Source organism: Anas acuta, chromosome 16, assembly GCF_963932015.1.
Source record: "Anas acuta chromosome 16, bAnaAcu1.1, whole genome shotgun sequence".
In the NCBI taxonomy this organism is placed as follows: Eukaryota; Metazoa; Chordata; class Aves; order Anseriformes; family Anatidae; genus Anas; species Anas acuta.
Genome location: NC_088994.1, coordinates 10,410,719 through 10,430,015, shown reverse-complemented (window position 1 = coordinate 10,430,015; position 19,297 = coordinate 10,410,719). Strand labels below are relative to the sequence as shown.

General features: G+C 35.8%; 1 protein-coding gene across 4 annotated transcripts in view; it reads left to right on the top strand.

Annotated features, from left to right (window-relative positions):
• LOC137865433 (uncharacterized) overlaps positions 1-19,297 on the top strand; it is a 74,593-nt gene that overhangs the window by 47,122 nt on the left and 8,174 nt on the right. For all 4 annotated transcript variants that reach the window (XM_068700516.1, XM_068700519.1, XM_068700517.1 and 1 more), the window contains 11 exons: positions 147-320; positions 1,812-1,960; positions 3,910-4,086; positions 4,696-5,119; positions 5,310-5,472; positions 8,685-8,796; positions 12,904-12,994; positions 13,536-13,622; positions 15,867-16,019; positions 17,653-17,782; positions 17,918-17,950. In XM_068700516.1, the coding sequence (XP_068556617.1) occupies positions 147-320; positions 1,812-1,960; positions 3,910-4,086; positions 4,696-5,119; positions 5,310-5,472; positions 8,685-8,796; positions 12,904-12,994; positions 13,536-13,622; positions 15,867-16,019; positions 17,653-17,782; positions 17,918-17,950 (1,693 nt within the window). The remainder of the gene's footprint in view (positions 1-146; positions 321-1,811; positions 1,961-3,909; positions 4,087-4,695; positions 5,120-5,309; positions 5,473-8,684; positions 8,797-12,903; positions 12,995-13,535; positions 13,623-15,866; positions 16,020-17,652; positions 17,783-17,917; positions 17,951-19,297) is intronic.

Sequence of the window (19,297 nt, the reverse complement as noted above, 5' to 3'; positions counted from 1 at the left end):
TTTTATTCTAATCATTGGTAAAATAGATATGTACTCTAAGCTGATCCTTTATCTAAATGTCCTTGCATGGTGATACTGGGGACACTCTCTTTCCCTTCCAGTGAAGAGAAGTGACGGAATCAAGTAATGAGAGCTTTCTGTTCCAGATTGATTTCAACACAAAGACAATTTTTAACTTTGAAAAAGGAATTATTAAGAAACAGTTCCCTTTCTCACAAGTCAAAGCCTGTGAAGATACTGAAAGAAGACGCTTCAGCATTGTGTTTCATGGGCGACAAGATTATGAGCTGGAAGCAGTGTCTCTTGATGATAAAAGGAAGGTAAGTTTTTATACTGCCACAGATAGATTGCTATAAATAACAGCTAATATTATGATATGGACCCAGCAGGTCCCAGTCATAAATGGGAATTGTTATGCTGTGCATTGTGTAATCAAAGCAGTAGGCATGTCTTTATTCTGTGTATGTTGATACATAGAGCAAAAGGAATGTGAGTCCAGGATAAAGTTTGGCCACTAAGACTAAAAATCTACAACTAGCTTGGGATGTAACATGAAGATAGATCCATTTTTTTTTTCAACAACAACTTGAAGGCAGTTGGTCTGACTTAGTTGTATAAATCAAGCAAACAAAACTGATGTCATGCATATTTGGATTTTAACTGAAGTTTTCTAAGAGATTGTTTTCTTTATATGATACATACATTTATAAAAATGCATACTCTTAAGAATGAATGAGGCCACCCTCATGCTGTGGGTGGAGTGGGGAGAGGGAGAAGAGCTAGTGGTTCCTCTTTCACCATCAAAACATACTGTACTTATAAAGTTATCAGAGGAAGACAGCCTAGGTATTTGTGCAATTAATTTTTGCAAGATTTTGTATGAACTGTTTCAGCTCCTTTTGAGTTCTAGGCTGAATCAAATATTCTAAGGAGTTCATGTAATTAGGCTCTACACTGAAATCTGAGAAACTCAAGTTGTGAAATTAGCCTTTCACCTGAGTGCAGATACTGACCGTGTTTGGGGGTGGGTCAAGTATTGGAATTCATGTCATCCCACTGCTGAAGCACTAAAGTCAGATGCACTATTCAGGCTGAGATATAGACTCTTAAAAAACATGGAATAGTTTAGTAAGAGGTTAGACTTTAGTAACCTGTTAGTGAGAAAATCTTTTGCAGAGGGGTTTCTCCCTCATGAAGCTTATCAGTTTGCAACATAGGAAGGAACTTTTATTTCAGACAGCACCTCATGGCTAGTTAGCTTAATTTTCAAAATTGTGTCTAGCAGAAAAGCTTAAAGGTACACTTGTTCTGTGGTAAGAACACTCAGATTAGGCACAGTATAACAACAAGAGTCATTTAAATTCACACCCACCTTAATCCATGCTACTTTCATCTATGCCAAACTTTAATTTTTCTTCTGGGTTCATTTGAGATTTCTAATTAAATCAGTCAAGTACTACTTGGGCTTGAACTGAACTGAACAGAAACTTTGTCTTAGATTGCTTTGTATATGAACTATAAAAGTAAAATTATGTTTTAGAGTAACATCTCCAGAAGAAAGTTTTATTCTCCTTATACAGACAGGTTTAGGATTGTGGACATGATAAAAAATTGCAGTTAAGTAGTTAAGCATCATAAAAAGATCCTATTTATTCTTAAAAAATAAAAGTAATAAATAAATAAAAATTACCTATTTGGCCAGTTCTTATGGTGTAGACAATATTTTTGTAGCTGAAAAATCCACCTGTTAGTGTCTGATTCAATGGAATTAATATGGAAAATATGCTCTCTCTCTGACACTTATTATATAGATAATATACCTTCTGAGCAGAGTTATACAGAGTAACTCATACAAAAGACCAGAAGAGTCCTGCTCTAGAAGATCTGCAGAATGTGATGTGATACATGAAGGACTGCTGGATTTGCAGCAGAACAGTTTTATATCCACTGAATGGGTGAAGTATGAACTATATCTTTATGGACCTTTGGATTGTAGATTATGTTGAATTGTCTGGCAAATACTTTAAGATTTTATTTTGTTGATAATAAGTTAATTGTTTAATTTCTTTTTAAAGTTAAAACTTAGATGCCCAATTTGCATGAGTTGAAAACATTGAAATTAACTGTTAGTGTAATAGTGGTGCCCCAAATGGTGGAGTCCTAGCGTGTTTTACTAACACAAGTATATAACAATGATGGTTGTCAGTGATTTTAATGATGGCACTTTATACTTACCTATTTACTTTTTATTCAATTTGCAGTCACAGTAAAAGGAAAGAAAGACTGGGAAAGCAGATAAGGAGTGTAGGAGTTGTGCTAGAGAATGTTGACTCTCACTTGCCAAATGGCTGCCCATCCTACAGAGAGCCCACTCTTCTCTTGAACCAGCTTCTAAAATATCTTTTTTTCCCCCCATGGTCAGGTATTGCTTATGTTATCAAACAAGAGAAAAAGAGGGGAAAAAAATCCATCTAGCAGAAACTAATGAAAAAAATTTAACATTGTAATTATCTGCATGGGGCAATTATCTCAAAAGACTTCACAGTTCACATAAAATGATTTTAATTGTTTTTAAAAGGCTACTATTGTATGTCTTGTAAACACTATCCTCAAGTGTGTCTCAGGATTTGTTACCTTGCAACATTTAACAAGTTTGTTAACAAACAAAAATTGATTTTTATTTATCTTGTGAAGCAAAGCCCTTGTTGCTTCCCACTTGATATTAATCCTCTCTTTTTTGGCAAAGTAAATAATGGTGGAAACATCTGGAGATCCGATTAAACTATAAGTCCCTGTTTTAAAGAAAGGAGAGATCAATATAACTGCCAGCTCCATTAAGCAATTCTTATCACTTTGACTGTTTATGTGGGAATAGATGCAATTTATATTTTATGTTTAATTCTTCTGGTGTTGCAAAACTTATTTAAATTCTTCATATAACACCTTAATCAACTAGCCACACCTTGAAGAGAGAGTAGAGGGAAAGAAAGGTCTGATAGGACTGTCAGAATGATAAAGAAATGCATTAACCCTCAGGAAAAGTGAGAATTTGAATGCTTAAATAAAAATAAAAAACACATACAGTAAAACCCTGCACTTGTTGAATGTGGGGCCTTTGTTATAAGCAGCAGAGCAGAATCCTAGAGGAGAGAATGAAGCAGGAGATTTCACTGTCATAGAAACTTTATGGTGAGGCAATTTGTGCCAGGAATAATTTATCCTTTGAATCAGTAATACCCACACTTCGGCACAGTGAATTCTGATGGAAGCCCTTGAGTGGAGAGCATTTACTCCCTTCTCCCACATGACTCGTGGGAATGAAGGGGACCAGGATCAGTCCTCATGGAGAGAGAGCATGCGCTGAGGCATTTCCACGTGGGAGAGTTATTGGGTTATAAGGCTGTGCACTAACTTATATCCTGGTGGCTTGTTTATAGCTTGGTGGCAGAAAAACCTGGAAGACCCAGAAACTGAAGCTTCAACATATTATGCTCTGATCAGCCACATAATAAATTCTGTTAAAAGCTACCAGTCCTAAGGAACTACCATCACAAGCCAATGAGAAGCATAAAATGAGTCGGGGAGACAGACTGTGGCTAATAAATTAACAGGATGTATGTGATTTTTAGTCAATAGACAGATCTTGTTCTTAATTTTGTCTAATTTGATCATAGACATAGTCAGGAAGTTCATCTTTTATGTCACTGTTTACTGTGTGTCTGATGAGAGTAAGAAGCCTTTATCTCAAAGATTTTGTGCTTTAGTGTTGATACTTTTTGTCTGTTCCATGGAAGATGGTATTAATATGTGGTGACTCATTGACAGTAGAAAATTCTTTAACAAAGACAAGGACTGTGTAAATAAGTAGTCTGTGAAGAATGAACAGAATCTCTATTCCTTGCCCTCCAGGTACTTGGTACAACTACGTGAAGGAGAATTGACTTTGTATTGCATAGGTCTGGGAAGAGAGAGCAAGAATGCACACTCTGTAACGAATACAATTAATTTGTCAGGTGGTGATGTGAGTGTCAGCAAGGAGAATGAATGTGGTACCTTTTCAGTCCAGACCAAAGAACACAATTATTTGTAAGTATAATTGCTAATTAATAATTTGTTAAAGCAGAACAATTGAAAACAAGGTCAAGCAGCAGAGAATCTGAGTGTCCCAGAAGAAAATACAGCTAGGGGGGAATGAGGCCATCAAATTTATGTAGATAAACCCTCCCATAGCCATACAGTGATTTGAGTATTTTAAGATGGAATCAAAAGCACCACATAGTGGAATTGAGAAGGGGCATTGAAATGCTTCCTACAAAAGCTTGTCTAGTCCTTGTGTCAGGAGTCAATGGAGAGATACCAATCGGCTTGATTGCACACGTATGTGAAGAGGTTCTGACCAGCTTGTGCACCAAGCTCATAAGACTTAGCACATTGTTCACCTTCCCTCAAGGTGGAGAAGAGGAATTACGAGGTAACTGCACCACAAAGTCAATATATGGCAAAGCTTCAGCTCTCTAACCTTAGACACGTAAGCAATTAACTCTGTCTGAAAAGGTCAGAGTCAGCAGCACTAGGCTCCTTTGACAAGTAAAGCTGCTGAACATCATTCTGCTTAATAAGAAATATCTATGGTTGTATTAGTCAGCATGTTATTTACACTTCCTTACATTTATATATGGCATTCTTAAATTTCAGGTTTCGAATACCCTTTACTGTCCAAAATAACAGGACAGAGGATGTCAGCAAGCTCCAGAATGAATGGGTGTCTCTCATAGAAAGGTACTGTCAGCAGTGCAAGGGTACCTCTCTCTCTCAGGAGGGATCTGAAGGAGACACCTCCTCTGAAGCTGATTACGAGAATGTTACCGTAGCTCTGAATGAAGAGAAAGAGGAGGCACTCTATTTCGGTTTGAGTTCTGCAACAAGTGATTTGAACAAACCTTTAAACTCCTGGACAAAGCCTGCAGAAGGGGAAGCAGCCCTGGCATCACCATCTCCAATTCCCATAAGTAAGGCAGAGGTGCCACCAGCCCCACCTGTGTTCCCACAGCCCTGCAGCCTTTCTCCCTTGACAAAGAGAACTAAAGCCTTTCACTGGGACGTTGTTCCTTGTGATAAGGTAAGGATGAAACTAACAGTAGCTGTAAAAGAGAGGAAAAAAAAAAAAAGTAGTTTGTATTATCTGTATAATTATCATAAAAGTACAGTTGTGCCACAAAACAACCGGGATGCACTTCTGTATGTTTGGGTAGAACAAAGTAACACTGTTATTTTGTCTTTTTCTCTTCCCTGTCATTCTTATGTTTTAGATTCAAAAATCCATCTGGGGATCATGTGATCCATGCAAGAAAAAAATAGACATTTCCAGACTCTGTGATCAGTTCCAGATCCAGGACTTGGCTGCATTTTCAGGCAGTGAACCTCCAGTCAAACAGCACATCCTGTTAGATCAAAAAGTTGCACATAACTTCAGTAAGTGTATTAAGAACTGTATACTCCTATCTGAAGAACTGGGGTAAGAACTGTATGAATTTGCTATTTGTGATTTCTACCATTTGGTGGGTAAAAGAGACAAGCCTGGGTCTAAAGGCTCAATTGCTGTAAATGTGGTCTTCAATGATGTAGAATAGAAGCACCAAACTGCTCTTCCTGTACAAAATATCTGGATGTGCCCTCAAGCTGTGACGCTGTTTTCTTAGGAAAGACATGTAAAATCATATATGACACCTGTGAAATCAATATTAAGACCCTGACTTCAAAGGCTTTCAAAATGTTGTGGGTTGGCCAGGTGACACAAGTCACCAGAAAGCAGGTTGGTAGTTTGCTCTTTGGATGCTGTGCTCAGTCTCTCTCCAACACTGAGTTAAATATTCATGTAGGTTGAAATGGTTTGGTAAGAAGCCTTTGAGATAGCTACAAGCCAGGTTGTAGGAACTCTCATGACTTCTCTCTTCAAGCTGACTCAGAAAACTTAGACTGTGAATGACTGTCTTGAATGATCGTGAACTGGATCCTTCCCTCCCATAACCTGGGTATGATTCTGGCAAAGGCCTAACCTAGAACAGTATTTTAAAACTAATAAAACAGTTCAACATGTGGTTCTAGTCTTGCTAATAAAAAAATGTAAAGGTCTTTCAAGAACTCTAATTAGAAGTATTGGATACTAAAGGAGAAAGAATAATTGTTCTTCAAAGACTATAATGGTTTCTGTTGCAGAGATGGCTTTCCAAAAAGTTCTATGACCTAGCACTGTTTTAAGAAACGTTACAAGTGTAAAGATTCAGGGCAGTTAATTTTGAAGTTTTAATGATTTCATCTATGAATATTGATAAGAAGGAATATACTTTGGAGATTGTGTAAAGTTTTAATTGAGAACTGTAAATAGAAATAACTTGTTGGAATTATTACATCCATTGACTAATAATTCGAAGGATTAAAAGGAAGTGAGTGATACAAAAGTCTGGTTGTAGATAAAAAGAATCCTGTAATAGCACTTTTATCTGCTAAATTATTGCAGTTTCTTTTAGGAAAATTCTTTCTTTTGGTTTGCAAATAGCACCATTCTTCCTTTTGATCCTATTCGTCTTACAACTTTTTTTCATTGAGACATTCTAAGACCGTTTCTTAATCTTATCCTTAAAGTCCCATCATGTACTTATTATAATGGACAGTACTTAGATCAAAAGTTAATTTGATCCTGAGAGTTCTGATTAATCTTCCTGCAAGTGTTACAAACCACAGTCCTTAAATTAATGAATAAAAAGATGAAGCTCCAAAATGCCAGTAGGTTAAAATTTCTTGAGAATTTAAGTGGATGTCCAAACACAAGAGAAAAATGAGAGTTCTGAGAAAAGATCTACACTATAAATTCAAGTCTGGTGTATGAGAAAATGCAGATAAAAGCTAAGTTATCAGGTGGCTTCTTGTTGATAAACTGCAACACAGAGAACAAAGTGTCAGAAAGTGAGAAACAAGAATGACACTTTCAGTTTACCAAAGAAAGAATCCGGGGAGGTGTGTTTTAATTCAAGAATGTGGGATCTCATTGGTGAAAAACTGACTTAGGATAGAAAACTGCTTCTGTGACTTGATTGATGTCTGTTTCTCTGTAAAAGAACCAGCTTCCCCTATGTAAAATCCTTATTTTGCCTAGGAAAATATTTTGAAACTTAGGACAATGTGGTAATTTTGAGAAAAATTTCAAGAAATGGGTAGACACTGAGCAGTTAATTAATTTTAATTTTGAAGAAAAAAATGTTGATCATTTTTTGGAATGAAAGAAAATTTAGAAAAGATGCAAGGACTCACCTCTTCAAAAAAAAAAAAAAAAAAAAAAAAAAAAAGGTGTGTGTTATAAAAGAATAGGGCTTTTCTTTGTTTTAAGGGTAAACTACCATATTCAGAAAAATCACTGTTCATCTACTTTGTGCAGGTTTTCATGGGTATTCTGGAAAATGAGTTGAGCAGCTGTAACATTTACAGACACAGTGAATTATGAATGTGTATATGAGATTAGAAAACTAATTCTGAATCTGTGCCACAAATATTTTCATTAGAAATCCCATTCTCAGAACAAGTGCAACCATGGCAAGGAGCTGAAACAACCCTGTATGACCTTTGAGTGACAGAGAACATCTTTGGTTTTATTTGCAATTGATTTCTTTTGTGAAGTCTGATGACTAGAAATTATTCAGTTGCTAATTTCAAACACTGAAAATATTCAAGAAAGCCTTAAATGCTTTGTGAGTGGTTTGAGAAAAGGAAGCACTAAATTTTAAAATCAATATTTTACTATGAATTATTCACTGTGTTACTGGCCATGGATATCATCTTACCTTTAAAGCTTCTCACTTTCTCTGTTTAGCCCTTCTGTTCACTTCCTTGGTGTTTCAGATGTTACTTCCTCATTTTTTGGTAATGATGATGGAAACAGGCAGTAATTTAAAAAAAACAACTGGTAAGGCAAAGTAGTCTTCTTGGGAGCAACAGCCTTACTAGTGGTTCTTCACCTGTATGCAGAAGAGATGTCTTATTTCCATTCTCCTATTGTAATGTGTATTATGAGCCAGCCCCAAGTCAGCACACATCTTAAACATTATAAAAATGTAATCAGATTTTAGAAGATTACCAAAGAGTATCTGTCAGTGAAGGTCTGACAAACACAGTATTAAAGCATACCCACTGTGCAGTGAGGAAGAAGTTTCCCATGTTGCCTTCATTTGATTAATTTTTGTTGCATGGACTCCAATTACTTTATTTTGAACCCTAGAAATTAAACAAAGCAAGTAAACAAAATCCAAACAAATGAAAAGCTCAATTTCTTTAACATTCAAAATACTACAGTATGCCAGTATGTGGTGTTGTTATTCAGAGAAAAAATATTTCGAATGTTAAGCTGAGTGCAAGAGACATATATAATAATAAGTATTTGAGTGCCATCTGATAACAGTATCTTGATAGTTCTGTCTTAAGCTTTGACTATCTTCTGACATAAAATATATTTTTGCTTGACTACTGCTATGTATATTAAAAAGAAATATGAAGACTGTGTTTTTGTTTTAGCGTTAGCAGCTACTAAGTGATTTTTTTTTTTTTATAATCTGGAAAATAAATATGAAATGTTTTGATTTTTTTCTTCCCCTGAGCATTTTCTTCCAAGTAATTTAAGAATTGTTTTTCCCCAGACATTTTTCTTAAAAGTTTTCATATAAAACCAAGTGAGTTGAAAGAAAAACTATACATTATACATGAAGAGAGTGGTGGACTTACAGATGAGCAGATAACAGCACTACGAAGGTAATCTTTGGGGTTCAATTGTTTATTTATAAGATTCTATGTTTTGGAGAGGGCATAATTTCATTCAAATAATGGGTAGTTCAGGAAAAATGCTACTGAGACATTGAATCTATCCTGACCATAGATAAAATGTTAGAGTTGCACACAGAAATCTCAGTTCTTGCAGCAGACATTGTAGAATGTTCTTCCAAAATATAACTCTTCCCCATGTTGTGTAGGAAGGGAACTGCAGGACACGACAGCAAATCTGACAGGACTTTGTCAAACTGGTTACAAGGAGCAGAGTTAGTAAAAGAATGAGTGAGCTCACCTGCAGTGAGCAGGTGTAGCAGTCTGAAAACTTCACAGCATCTCTTACTACAGCCTTATTGTCTATTGTGGGCTCAGAAATGAAAGAAAAAAAATGAATTCTGTTCCCTGTTTAAAAACTGATTTGGACATAGGAAGCCAGACAAGTGTTAAAGGAGAATATCAGTATTTCTGAGTGGCAGAGATCTGTGGGTTTAAAACAGGACAAAAATTTTGATATCTTAAAAAACAAAGTAAAAACCCACAAAAACAAACAAACAAAAAACAAACAAACAAAACAAAACAAAACAACTATACTGAGAGTAGTACATTTCAGGAGTGTAAGCAAACTATAGGCATGTGAAATTTGTAGAAATTGGGTCTTCTCTCTGACTAGTTAAAAACACAGGAAAAAAGTGGGTCCTAGAGTGGTATTCATTACACATCCAAGTTCTCATGCAAAGCATGTGGTACCAGTGCCATTTTATTATACACATTGTTATGAAAATTTGAAGTGAGACTGCTTCTTGCTTCAAAATGAGAAAATTGAGTGTTTTGTTAAAAGTGAGCTTAGAAAATCATGATGCTAGCAAAAAAAAAGTGAGGAAGTAGGTAACTTTTTTTTTTTTTTTTTTTTTTTTTTTTTTATCAGTGTGCCTACTTTTTGTGCAGTGATTTTAATTCTGGCCTTAAAATCCTGGTCCTAATTGCTAAAGTAAAGTTTGCAGAATCATGTCTGCACTTAGAAAATGATGAGAACAGGAAGGACAGATGTGAAATGCATGGAATTAATGTCATTTGTTGAGATGGCTTGTAGAGAGCTCACCTGAAGTATGAAGGGACATGGACAAGGCACTGATTAATTAAATATTTTAAATATGCCAGTGTTCTGGAGGAGGTTTCCATGCTTCCTACATGCTTTACCATTTGTACCCCACATTTGTGCACAGCAGATCGTGAACTAGTGAAACGTGTATAGCTCTACTATCATAGAGCTCCATTTTCTTTCAAAAGCTGGCTGTTTTTCATATAAATAAACAAGTATATTTATATATTAAATATAACTGCACTTTCTAATTGCAGTGATGGAATTGATGAGAGTGTAATTGCAATGAAGTACCTTGAACATTTGTGTTTTCTCCAATCACAGAAGTAATTACGGAGCTGGCAGAAGTGAGGGAATGCCCAGTCTGAGCAGCCTATTTCTTGAGGGCAGCCACTGCTCATACCTAGTTTTGCAGGAAAACACCAAACACAATCCATTGTTCAAGCCATTGTACAGCACTGCAGATTCGATACAGGATCGCCATGCTCTTGAAATTAGTATAGCACCACTGAGATCAGTGATTTATGGCATCTGGGCTCTTTGCCATCAGAAAACAATAATAACAATAATAATGCTGATGATGGTAAAGAATCTTCAAAGATTTTATTTTTACAGCGAAGATTTCAGAGTCTTCCTTTGATAGCAATAATGCTGAGGTAATTTTTCTAGCAAAGGAACATATACCAGACATGCTGTATTGCTGTGTGTTCTATAGGATCAAGGATTCTATTCCTGGGATTCTTGTTTATTGTCAAAATCTAGGAAAATGCGTACAAACCTTGTAGGGAAAAGAAGCTTATTTCCGTCAACCCAACAGATTTTAAAATATTACTGAAATACAAAGAGATGCATTCCCTGACTGGGGGTGGATTTCCAAGACAGCTAATTGTCTTACAACTGCCATTCAGACATTTTATTGAAACGGCAGATATTTATCTGAAAATGTCAGCAATCAGCAGTTTTTCTTGTAAAATGCATTATAGTGGAGTTGCCATGATAGAAGTAGCAGGACGTTTAGCATTTTTGAAGATCTTTCCACTTCCTTTAGGAGTCATGGTGGAAAATTTTACCATTGAAAACTCCAGTCTCCAATTAGCTGAGAACCTGTGGCTATGATAGGAGTTTAAACAGGATGGTCAGGAAGAGGAAAACTCCTCTGCGTGCGTATTATACCTGTCATATGAGCCTGAGCAGGAAATCTGAATTCCACTATCACAAAATGAAAAATATTTAAAGCCAAGAACAAGATTACATTTCTAAGAGTGACCAGTGAGCAAAATGCTCTACTCAGGTATCCAATAAAGGTTAACGGAGGTAGTGGAATATTATTAGAAACTTCAGGACTTATTTTAATAGCAAAAGTTTTCCATAGTTGTCTGAATGAATTCTTTATCTTGGCATTTTTAAAAAACAAGGTATGCTCTCTCTTCAAACTTATTTTTTTCAGAACAGTGTGAGATTTCAAGTTACAAAAATTCCCCTGTAGTCACATTCATGTAAAAGATATTTAAGGAATGCATTCATATATTCTTGTGCTTCCTTTCCCCTGGCTTCCATTGCTTAATGCTTTAAGCTGTAAACCTACTAAATACCCTGTTAGTTTCATTTCATATATATAATATATTAAAAAAAGGAATGCCAGACTTCTGATTAAATGAAGATATTTGCTGTCAGTTTTTTTAAACGTTCTTTGAATTTGCTCCAAAAGTTAAACCAAATGTTTTTAATGATAAATAAAACTCTTTTCATTTTCCAGCAGATAACTGGTATTTTAAAATGAGATTTTTTTTTTTTGAAGATGAAGGGTGATGAATGGAATATTTTCTAATCTGCTTTAATATAGATTTAATAATTCAAAACCCAGTAATTATTAAATTGAAATGTCATATTAAAATATTGACAACAGGAAAAAAAAGGCTATTGTTTGTCCTGTATTTAAAATGCTAAAAACTTAGCTTTATTTTTCCATCTTTGAATAATTTTCCTTACTTTTAATAGAAATGCATATTCATCCTCATGACTATTTAATCATACTTGCTATATTTTTTTTTTCCAGAGAATAAAGAGATGATAGTAGACCTGAATACATATTCAAAATTCTTAACAATCCTTCTCATATGTTAGCTATAACATCCATTCAATTTTTCTTTTAGTTGTGTTTTGAATTCCCACAGCGTATCAGGCAGGCAGATTTCCAAAGGATGGGAGCTGTGGTGTTGTGAGTTTATTTTTCTAAGTGCAGAAATGTTTAAAGATGTAATTTTTTTCTAAAAATCTGTGGCTCTGGAGTGCTGTGGGAAAATATTTTGTTACCTTATTAAGAAAGAAGAAAGTTTGGGTATGTATTATGTGCTATCACAACAAAAACGAGAAACAGATCTCGGATGTGATACAGTGCTTAGAGAGCCAGAAACACCATTACCCATCTTTGTTCCATGGGCAATTAAAAATTTTTAGATGTACAGGGGTTGGTCAGACTGTGGAGCCCACTGACTAATCACACAATAACCTGAGCCTGCTCTATTTTTGTGCTAATTTTTCAAAGAAGTTACTGCTGGAGATGAGCTGAATGAACATGTCCCTAACTGCTTAAAAACTCTATGTTGTTTTTAGGTGCTTTTTAAAGGTTGTCAGATATGTTCATCCAATAAATGAAACCAAAGCATGTATATTAGGCACAGAATTAATGAATATTTTAGAAAGAATAGCATCAATTCCCTTATGATACAGTTTTACCTTTACCAAAACCCATGACAGTGTAAATTATCTGTAAGTCTGCAGATATAGATATGCAGATCTATCTGCAGATCATTTTTGTTTTCTGTTGCACCATTCACTCAAATGTCCAAAAAGTACCATTGGTTAAAGAATAAATATGCAAAATATAAAACAATAAACAGTGAGGAATTCTGATGTATGGAATGGAACAACTGTTTTACATTATGGCAATATTCAAGGAAAAGGACATCTGACTTACATTTGTTGTTTTACAGATACATGCTAACACCAAAAGATGCAGAAAGATACCAGTCATTCAAGGGATCTCCTTCAAAGCTGCATGTAGTTGATCAGTTTATGTTAGAGGTAAGAAAACATGGCATTAAAACACACCATGCACTATTTCTGGGACACCTCCTTCTAGATAAAACCACTTCAAGAAGCTGTTAGTTGGAACTTAAATTTACAGCCTTAGTCAGAACCATTATAAGAGGATTTATCTGATAAAGAGTTGAGACAGTAAAAGTTATGAAGAGAACTTTACAGATCCATTTTTTGCATCTCCAATTAATATGTCCTCTTCTTCCCCCAAAATAGGAGCTAATTTAATCTGAGCTAGATTTTCCAAATCTCTAAATGTAAAACTGTATATGTGTAGCTGTTCTTGTTCACGAGAAATGAGCACCATTGACTTTAACAGCGTCTGGCCCTACCAGCATACAGTGTATTCTTGGATATGCATACATAAATCAGGCATAGACAAGCAGATTGATTTTATTTGTCAGAGTATGCCTATAGTCTTAAGGCCTAGAATAAAATTAATAAGTGGGCACAGAAATTAAGGAAATTATGTTGCAGATGAATTGCTCAATGGGTTTTGTTTCCTGTTCTGTTCACTTCTATGCAGATGTGTAAAATCCCCCACTTGGGCCAGAGGCTGGATCTCCTGCTTACCATACGCGAACTACCTATGAACATGAGAGACTTGGAGCCTGTGAGTGACTGCTTTAAAGTGACTGCTTTTTCAAATGACTGCTTTATCATTTGTTTGTAATCAAAATCTACCAATTAGACAGCAGGGGCCCAAGTGGCCTTGGTGCAGATTTCAAAGCTGTGTAGTTGGGATATATATTTTTTCACTTTAGCAAAATATTTCACAGTCCGTAATGTAGGTAATACATACTGTAGGAATCCAAGAAGCCCGATGTATAAAATATCATTTCATGGCGCTGTTCAAAAATGGTAAGCAAAAAGATTAAAAAATAAAAATAAATAATCTTTATAGATGGCTTTGATAACAAAGGGATTGCAAGTAACATGGCAGTTAGAGACATGCTGCATTTGAAATACAATGCCACTATCTGAATGTTTTTGGGAATCTGAAACTTGGGGTGATTTAGTCACCTGCAGAAAGCAGAATGTAAGCAACACGTAACAGAGCTTGGATCTGCTAATTCGACCCCTTTCCCCGGGTACTATGGGAAATTCAGTATTATTTATTTATTTATTTATTTTTAACATTAGCTAGCAGAATTGTTCTCATTTTATTGTGTTTTGTTAATGATAGACTGTTCCACAGTACTGGTTCAAAACAAAACACAGTAAAAACAAAAAATAGATAGAGACATATGAAGGCTGTGATATGCAGGTATATACATGCATATACATTTAATATTTTTCTACTTTTACATTTAACCTTTTTCTACTAATGGGTTGGTAAAAGATATTCAAATTTTCATTTGGGGTTCCTAAACTTTCTTTTTTCTTTGGCCAGGTAAGACAGAGGCAAATTTCACCATTAAAATTCAATTATTTGTGTAGGGAGATTCTTGCCTCAGCAGCTGAAAGAATTGGTCTAAAGACATAGATACTTGAGTGAGTTTATTGCACCAGCATCTCATAGATATTTCTTATTTTCAGAAGATTGAAGGAGGATGTCTATCCTGAGAACTACTCACTCATTAAAGTGCAGTGTTGCAAACCAAACTTCAAGTCCCTCTCTGCCTTTTTCAGGATGACCTAGAGGATGGGGTGGGGTGAGGGTATGCAAATAAACAGTGTGCAAGTCTCATGGACTGGATCTTCCTGCTGCCTTACCAGTCAGGGTTTGTGTATGCTTTGATTCAGTTAAAAGGTTTGCAATGTTTTGCTCTCATTCTATGTTGGTATGAAAACAAAATTTTAAAGTTCTGCAAGTCAGAGTTGTTCTCTTTTATTTGTCGGTGGCTAAAACCATAGTAACAGTGAATAAAACTCAGAATAGGAACAGATGGAGGACGCTGGGGAGATGAACAGATTCCTGACCCTGTCTGGTACCACGCTATGCCTTTGCTATCCTCCACTGAAACCAAATATTAGAATATTTGGAAGCTATTATATACTGGTTGCTTTGAAGGATATTTATTGTTCAATATCAAACAACTGATTCAACAACTGATTAAATGCCTCTTTTCTTACTTATACATACTAACATATTTATAATGTGTAGAATGCAACTAAAATTCCATGGTACAATCTTGTATTGTCTTTCAGCACCCTCTGGTCCCGTGCTATGCTCTGTAAGTTTTGACACGGGTTTTCAATGCTCCCTCATGTTTCCTCATTTCTCTACTTTTAAATTTGTGACAGCTGAAGGCAGGTGTGATGCTAGAAAAATATATGTTTCCTAATTTCAAAATGAATTTACCTCATGTGTCTATTGCTCTAGAAGGGAGGTGTCTTCCCTGGGAAAACAGAAATTGATACTAAGTTTGATTACAGGAAATTATTATTCTTCCTTCGGGGGAAACTGTACCGAGAATTTTGATAAGTCTTCAGCTGGTATAAGCAGAAGGGAGAGAGGTGAAGGATGGAGAATCTTGTACTGAGCTTCGGGCTATCTGCTTCCCCCGATGCCTGACATTTGGTGCAATCTGGTGCATTCAAACAGCAAAAGGCTTTTCCTTTAGATGCATTTTAAGAGATGAGGTTGAATTTCTTGTAGCAGGGCAAGTTTGGCAGCCACAGAGGATCTGACCTCCATCTAAGGCAGGGTAACTGTGCCAACACCAGCTTTATCTTGGGAGAATTTAACTGCTCCTTCCTGAAGCCCCCTGGCTTGTTCGCCAAAGAAAGTTCAATAGGAAGATAACAGCTAAAGTGTGAATTCAGGTGGGACAATGAGGCTTGGCAAAGGACAGGTATAGCACCATTGTTTTACTTGCACATGTAATCTGAACTTAAAGAAGATTTGTTTCAGCTAATAAACCAGAAAATCCAAGCAAGTAAGCAGCTGCAATCCAGCCAGAAATTTGTTGCTGTCTTGGAGTACATTTTAGCCATTGGAAACCATTTAAATGAAAAGGCTGGAAAAGAGAAAGCTAAAGGATTTCGATTGTCATCTTTGACCAAAGTGAGTAAATATTTTTCTTTTTATTAAAATCACCATATTATAATGTATGTTGACCATTAACATTAACTCAATTTTTCCCTGAGTGTGGAGAAAGGCAATCATTTTTAATGAGTAGCTAACATTTTAACATCTGCTCTTGGTTACACTAGAAACAAAATCTGGTTTAATAATGTATTCTTTAATGTGTAGTATAACAAGATGCATTTCCCCATACTAGACAGCAACGCTGTCTAGATGGGGGCACTGTGGTGTTGAATGTGCTATGTTTCTAATGAGGTAGAACATCAAAATGCTGATGTCCCTGATATTAAGATCCCCTGGCAAGAAGAGATGTCTGAGCTGCAGGCCCTGGCTAGATGCAAGTTTAGATAAAAGTGTGTTTTGCTGCATTGTGCAGAGCACTGTCGTATGGACCTGTTTCATTTCACTATGGTCACAGGCTGTAGCTCCAGCACTTCTTCTGCAGGGCAGCACTTTTATGGCACTGGAATAATTCCTTCATGGTGCTTCATTTTACTCTAAAGCAAGAGCCTTTTGCTACAAGTGCTACCGTGCAATGTCAAGGTCAAGTTTCAAAAGCAAAGTATAAATAAATGAACAAATACAAAGGGAGGAAACTTTGCCTGCAATGGTTTAATGATTTTAACACCACCTTGTACTCCCCATCAGTGCTCTGCATGGAATGGATGGGTGAAAAGGGTGGCTTTTGTGATCTTTTGCCTTTACTGATAGAGATATGCTCTATAAACAAACAAACAAACAGCCACCACCAAGAAAACAAAACATCATCTACCTGTTAGTTCTTTACCAGTCTCGTCACTCACCTACAACTTACATTACAGTAGGCTGAGCTTTCCATCAATTTTAAGGCAATGGCTTTCCTATTTTCACCATAATATGCCACTGGAAAATTCTGCCACTGAATACAGTTCCCACACCCCTGCCTCTACCTGACAGAGAGCATTATTTTTTACCCTAAAAACTAAGAAGTAGATACAAATTTCCTAAGCTGCCTTGTAACTTTAACACTATTGTAAATGGAAGAAAATATATATATATATTTTTTTTTAACGTATCTTTTCCATCTGGAGACTTTAATATATGAGTGAGTGATTTATAACTCTAGTGGCAATTCTGAGATACAACTTTTTTATTTTATTTTTATAACGGTTGTAATACCACATCTATCATAATGAAAAATGCCAAGAAAATCATTTTCTGCCACAGAGCATCTTCCTAGATTCAATTAAGGAACTTTACTGTCTTCATGAACACAGCACACGGCTTTAAAATGGAAAGGAATAATGACTCTGTTTGGTGGTCCAAAATCAGATGCAATCAATTAGAATACCTTAAGTCAAAAAAGACCTCTGTGAATAGGAAGAGACAAAAAAGAAAGGAAGGTCAATGGATATGAAAGTGTAAAGCTGATCTTAATTGAGAATGTCTGAGAGATGGCAGTTTGAAAAGGAGAGGTTTAATTTCATTGTGTTTTCTATTCTTGTCAAATTTACATAGGAGCTATCAAAATCCATGCTGTGTTTTTTTTTTTTTGTTTTTTTTTTTTTTTTATATATATATTTTTTTAGCATAATAACTCAGTCTGTCAATTATTGCTGTATTCTACTTGCAGTTATCTCTGTTGCGGGGTAAGGAGAGGACATTCACCTTGCTTCACGCCCTTGTGGAACAGATCTTCTTACATGAGCCTGATTTGGCTAAATTTTCTCAGGAGCTGACAGAATTTGAAGCTGTTCCTGATGGTAAGTGGATGGACAAAAAAAAAAATAAATAAATTAACAGATAAAAAAATGAAATCCCTCAACTTTTCTGGAAACCTCCATCTCAAAGTATGAATGATATTATTAGCATGTTTTTCCATCTCTCTTCTTTTCCAGCTTCCATGAAGGGCCTAAGTGCTGAAGTTGATGGTATGTAAATGTGATTTCTGAATTCAGAGAAAGATTTTCATACTTTGTGCAGTCATTTGGAACAGGTTTTCATTGCACTTCTGTAGTTTGTAAAGAGGTGTAAAGGCTCAAAATATTGAGGTAAAGTGTTGCTATGGTGATATTTAACCTGCCATGTTACTGTGAAGAATTTTAAAAAAGAAATATTAAAGTGTGTCCAGGTGCTTTCGGAATATAAAAAAAATATACCGCCCATGGGAAATAGAGTTTATCTTAAAGTACAGATGTTAAGCGATACAAGAGCTCTGTCAAAGTTACAACCGTAACAGAGTCTCTGGGAGCAGGCAATGCAGCAGGAGAAAACTTTTCACAGTTCAGTAGTGAAGTTCAAGAATTTCTTTGAACCAAACTGGTGTCCATCTCTAGAAAGGAGTCCAACATTAGTGAAGTCAATAGGAGAGAACAGAATAAAGTCATTCAAATGTAAGACAGACTTTGGAAGATATTCAAAACTTACCTTTGAACACTACTGTAAGTTGACCAGTCAATGGAACTTTTGAGAGCTGATAAAGAAGGTATGTAAGTGGATAAAAACTTGTGTTGTGTTGAAAATTTATAAAAATTTGTCTTTTGAAAATGTGGCATGGATGTTGACTATGTCACTACAGACTAATATATCCTATTTCAACCACTCATAACATATGTGAATGCCACTTGTTCTCAGCTTTTGGTTTGAAAAGCCCTTGCACCTATTTTGCTGGGCTCCGTGAGTCAGTCAGGCATGTAGCTTAACACCACCAAATAGTTTTTATTTTGTTCCAAGAATTTCCAATCAATTGTTTTATGAAATTTAAGTAACTGAATTTAAGAGTATAAGCAAATATACTTCTGTATTTATACATATACATATATTCTTCATATAAGTAAATATACTTTAATACATATATACTTTGTTATATATATGTGTGTGTACCTATATATGTATATATATAAATCATTTATGTTCAATCAATTGTGTTTGTCAGGCACAATGTTGGTGTAAATTCCAAACAAAATATTTTAAAGCCAGATATGTAAAGTCATGCTTAAAGTGGTGGAACAACCTTGGCATCAGAAACTGTTGGCGGCTATCAAAGGACATGAATTGAGACCCTGAGGAGACTGACTGGCCTCTTCCCTCCTGGATTCCTGATGCAGATTACTTTTTTTTAAGTACTGTTCTCCAGGGCAGAGAGGGAAAGAGGTGGGCCAAAAGCCACTGAACCAGCCTTTCCCACCATGTAGTTCAAGGCACATCCTGGGGCTCATGTGCTCAACCGAGCACAAGAGGAGAAAGAAACTGGACTGCAGCGTGGGTCAGTTCTTTTC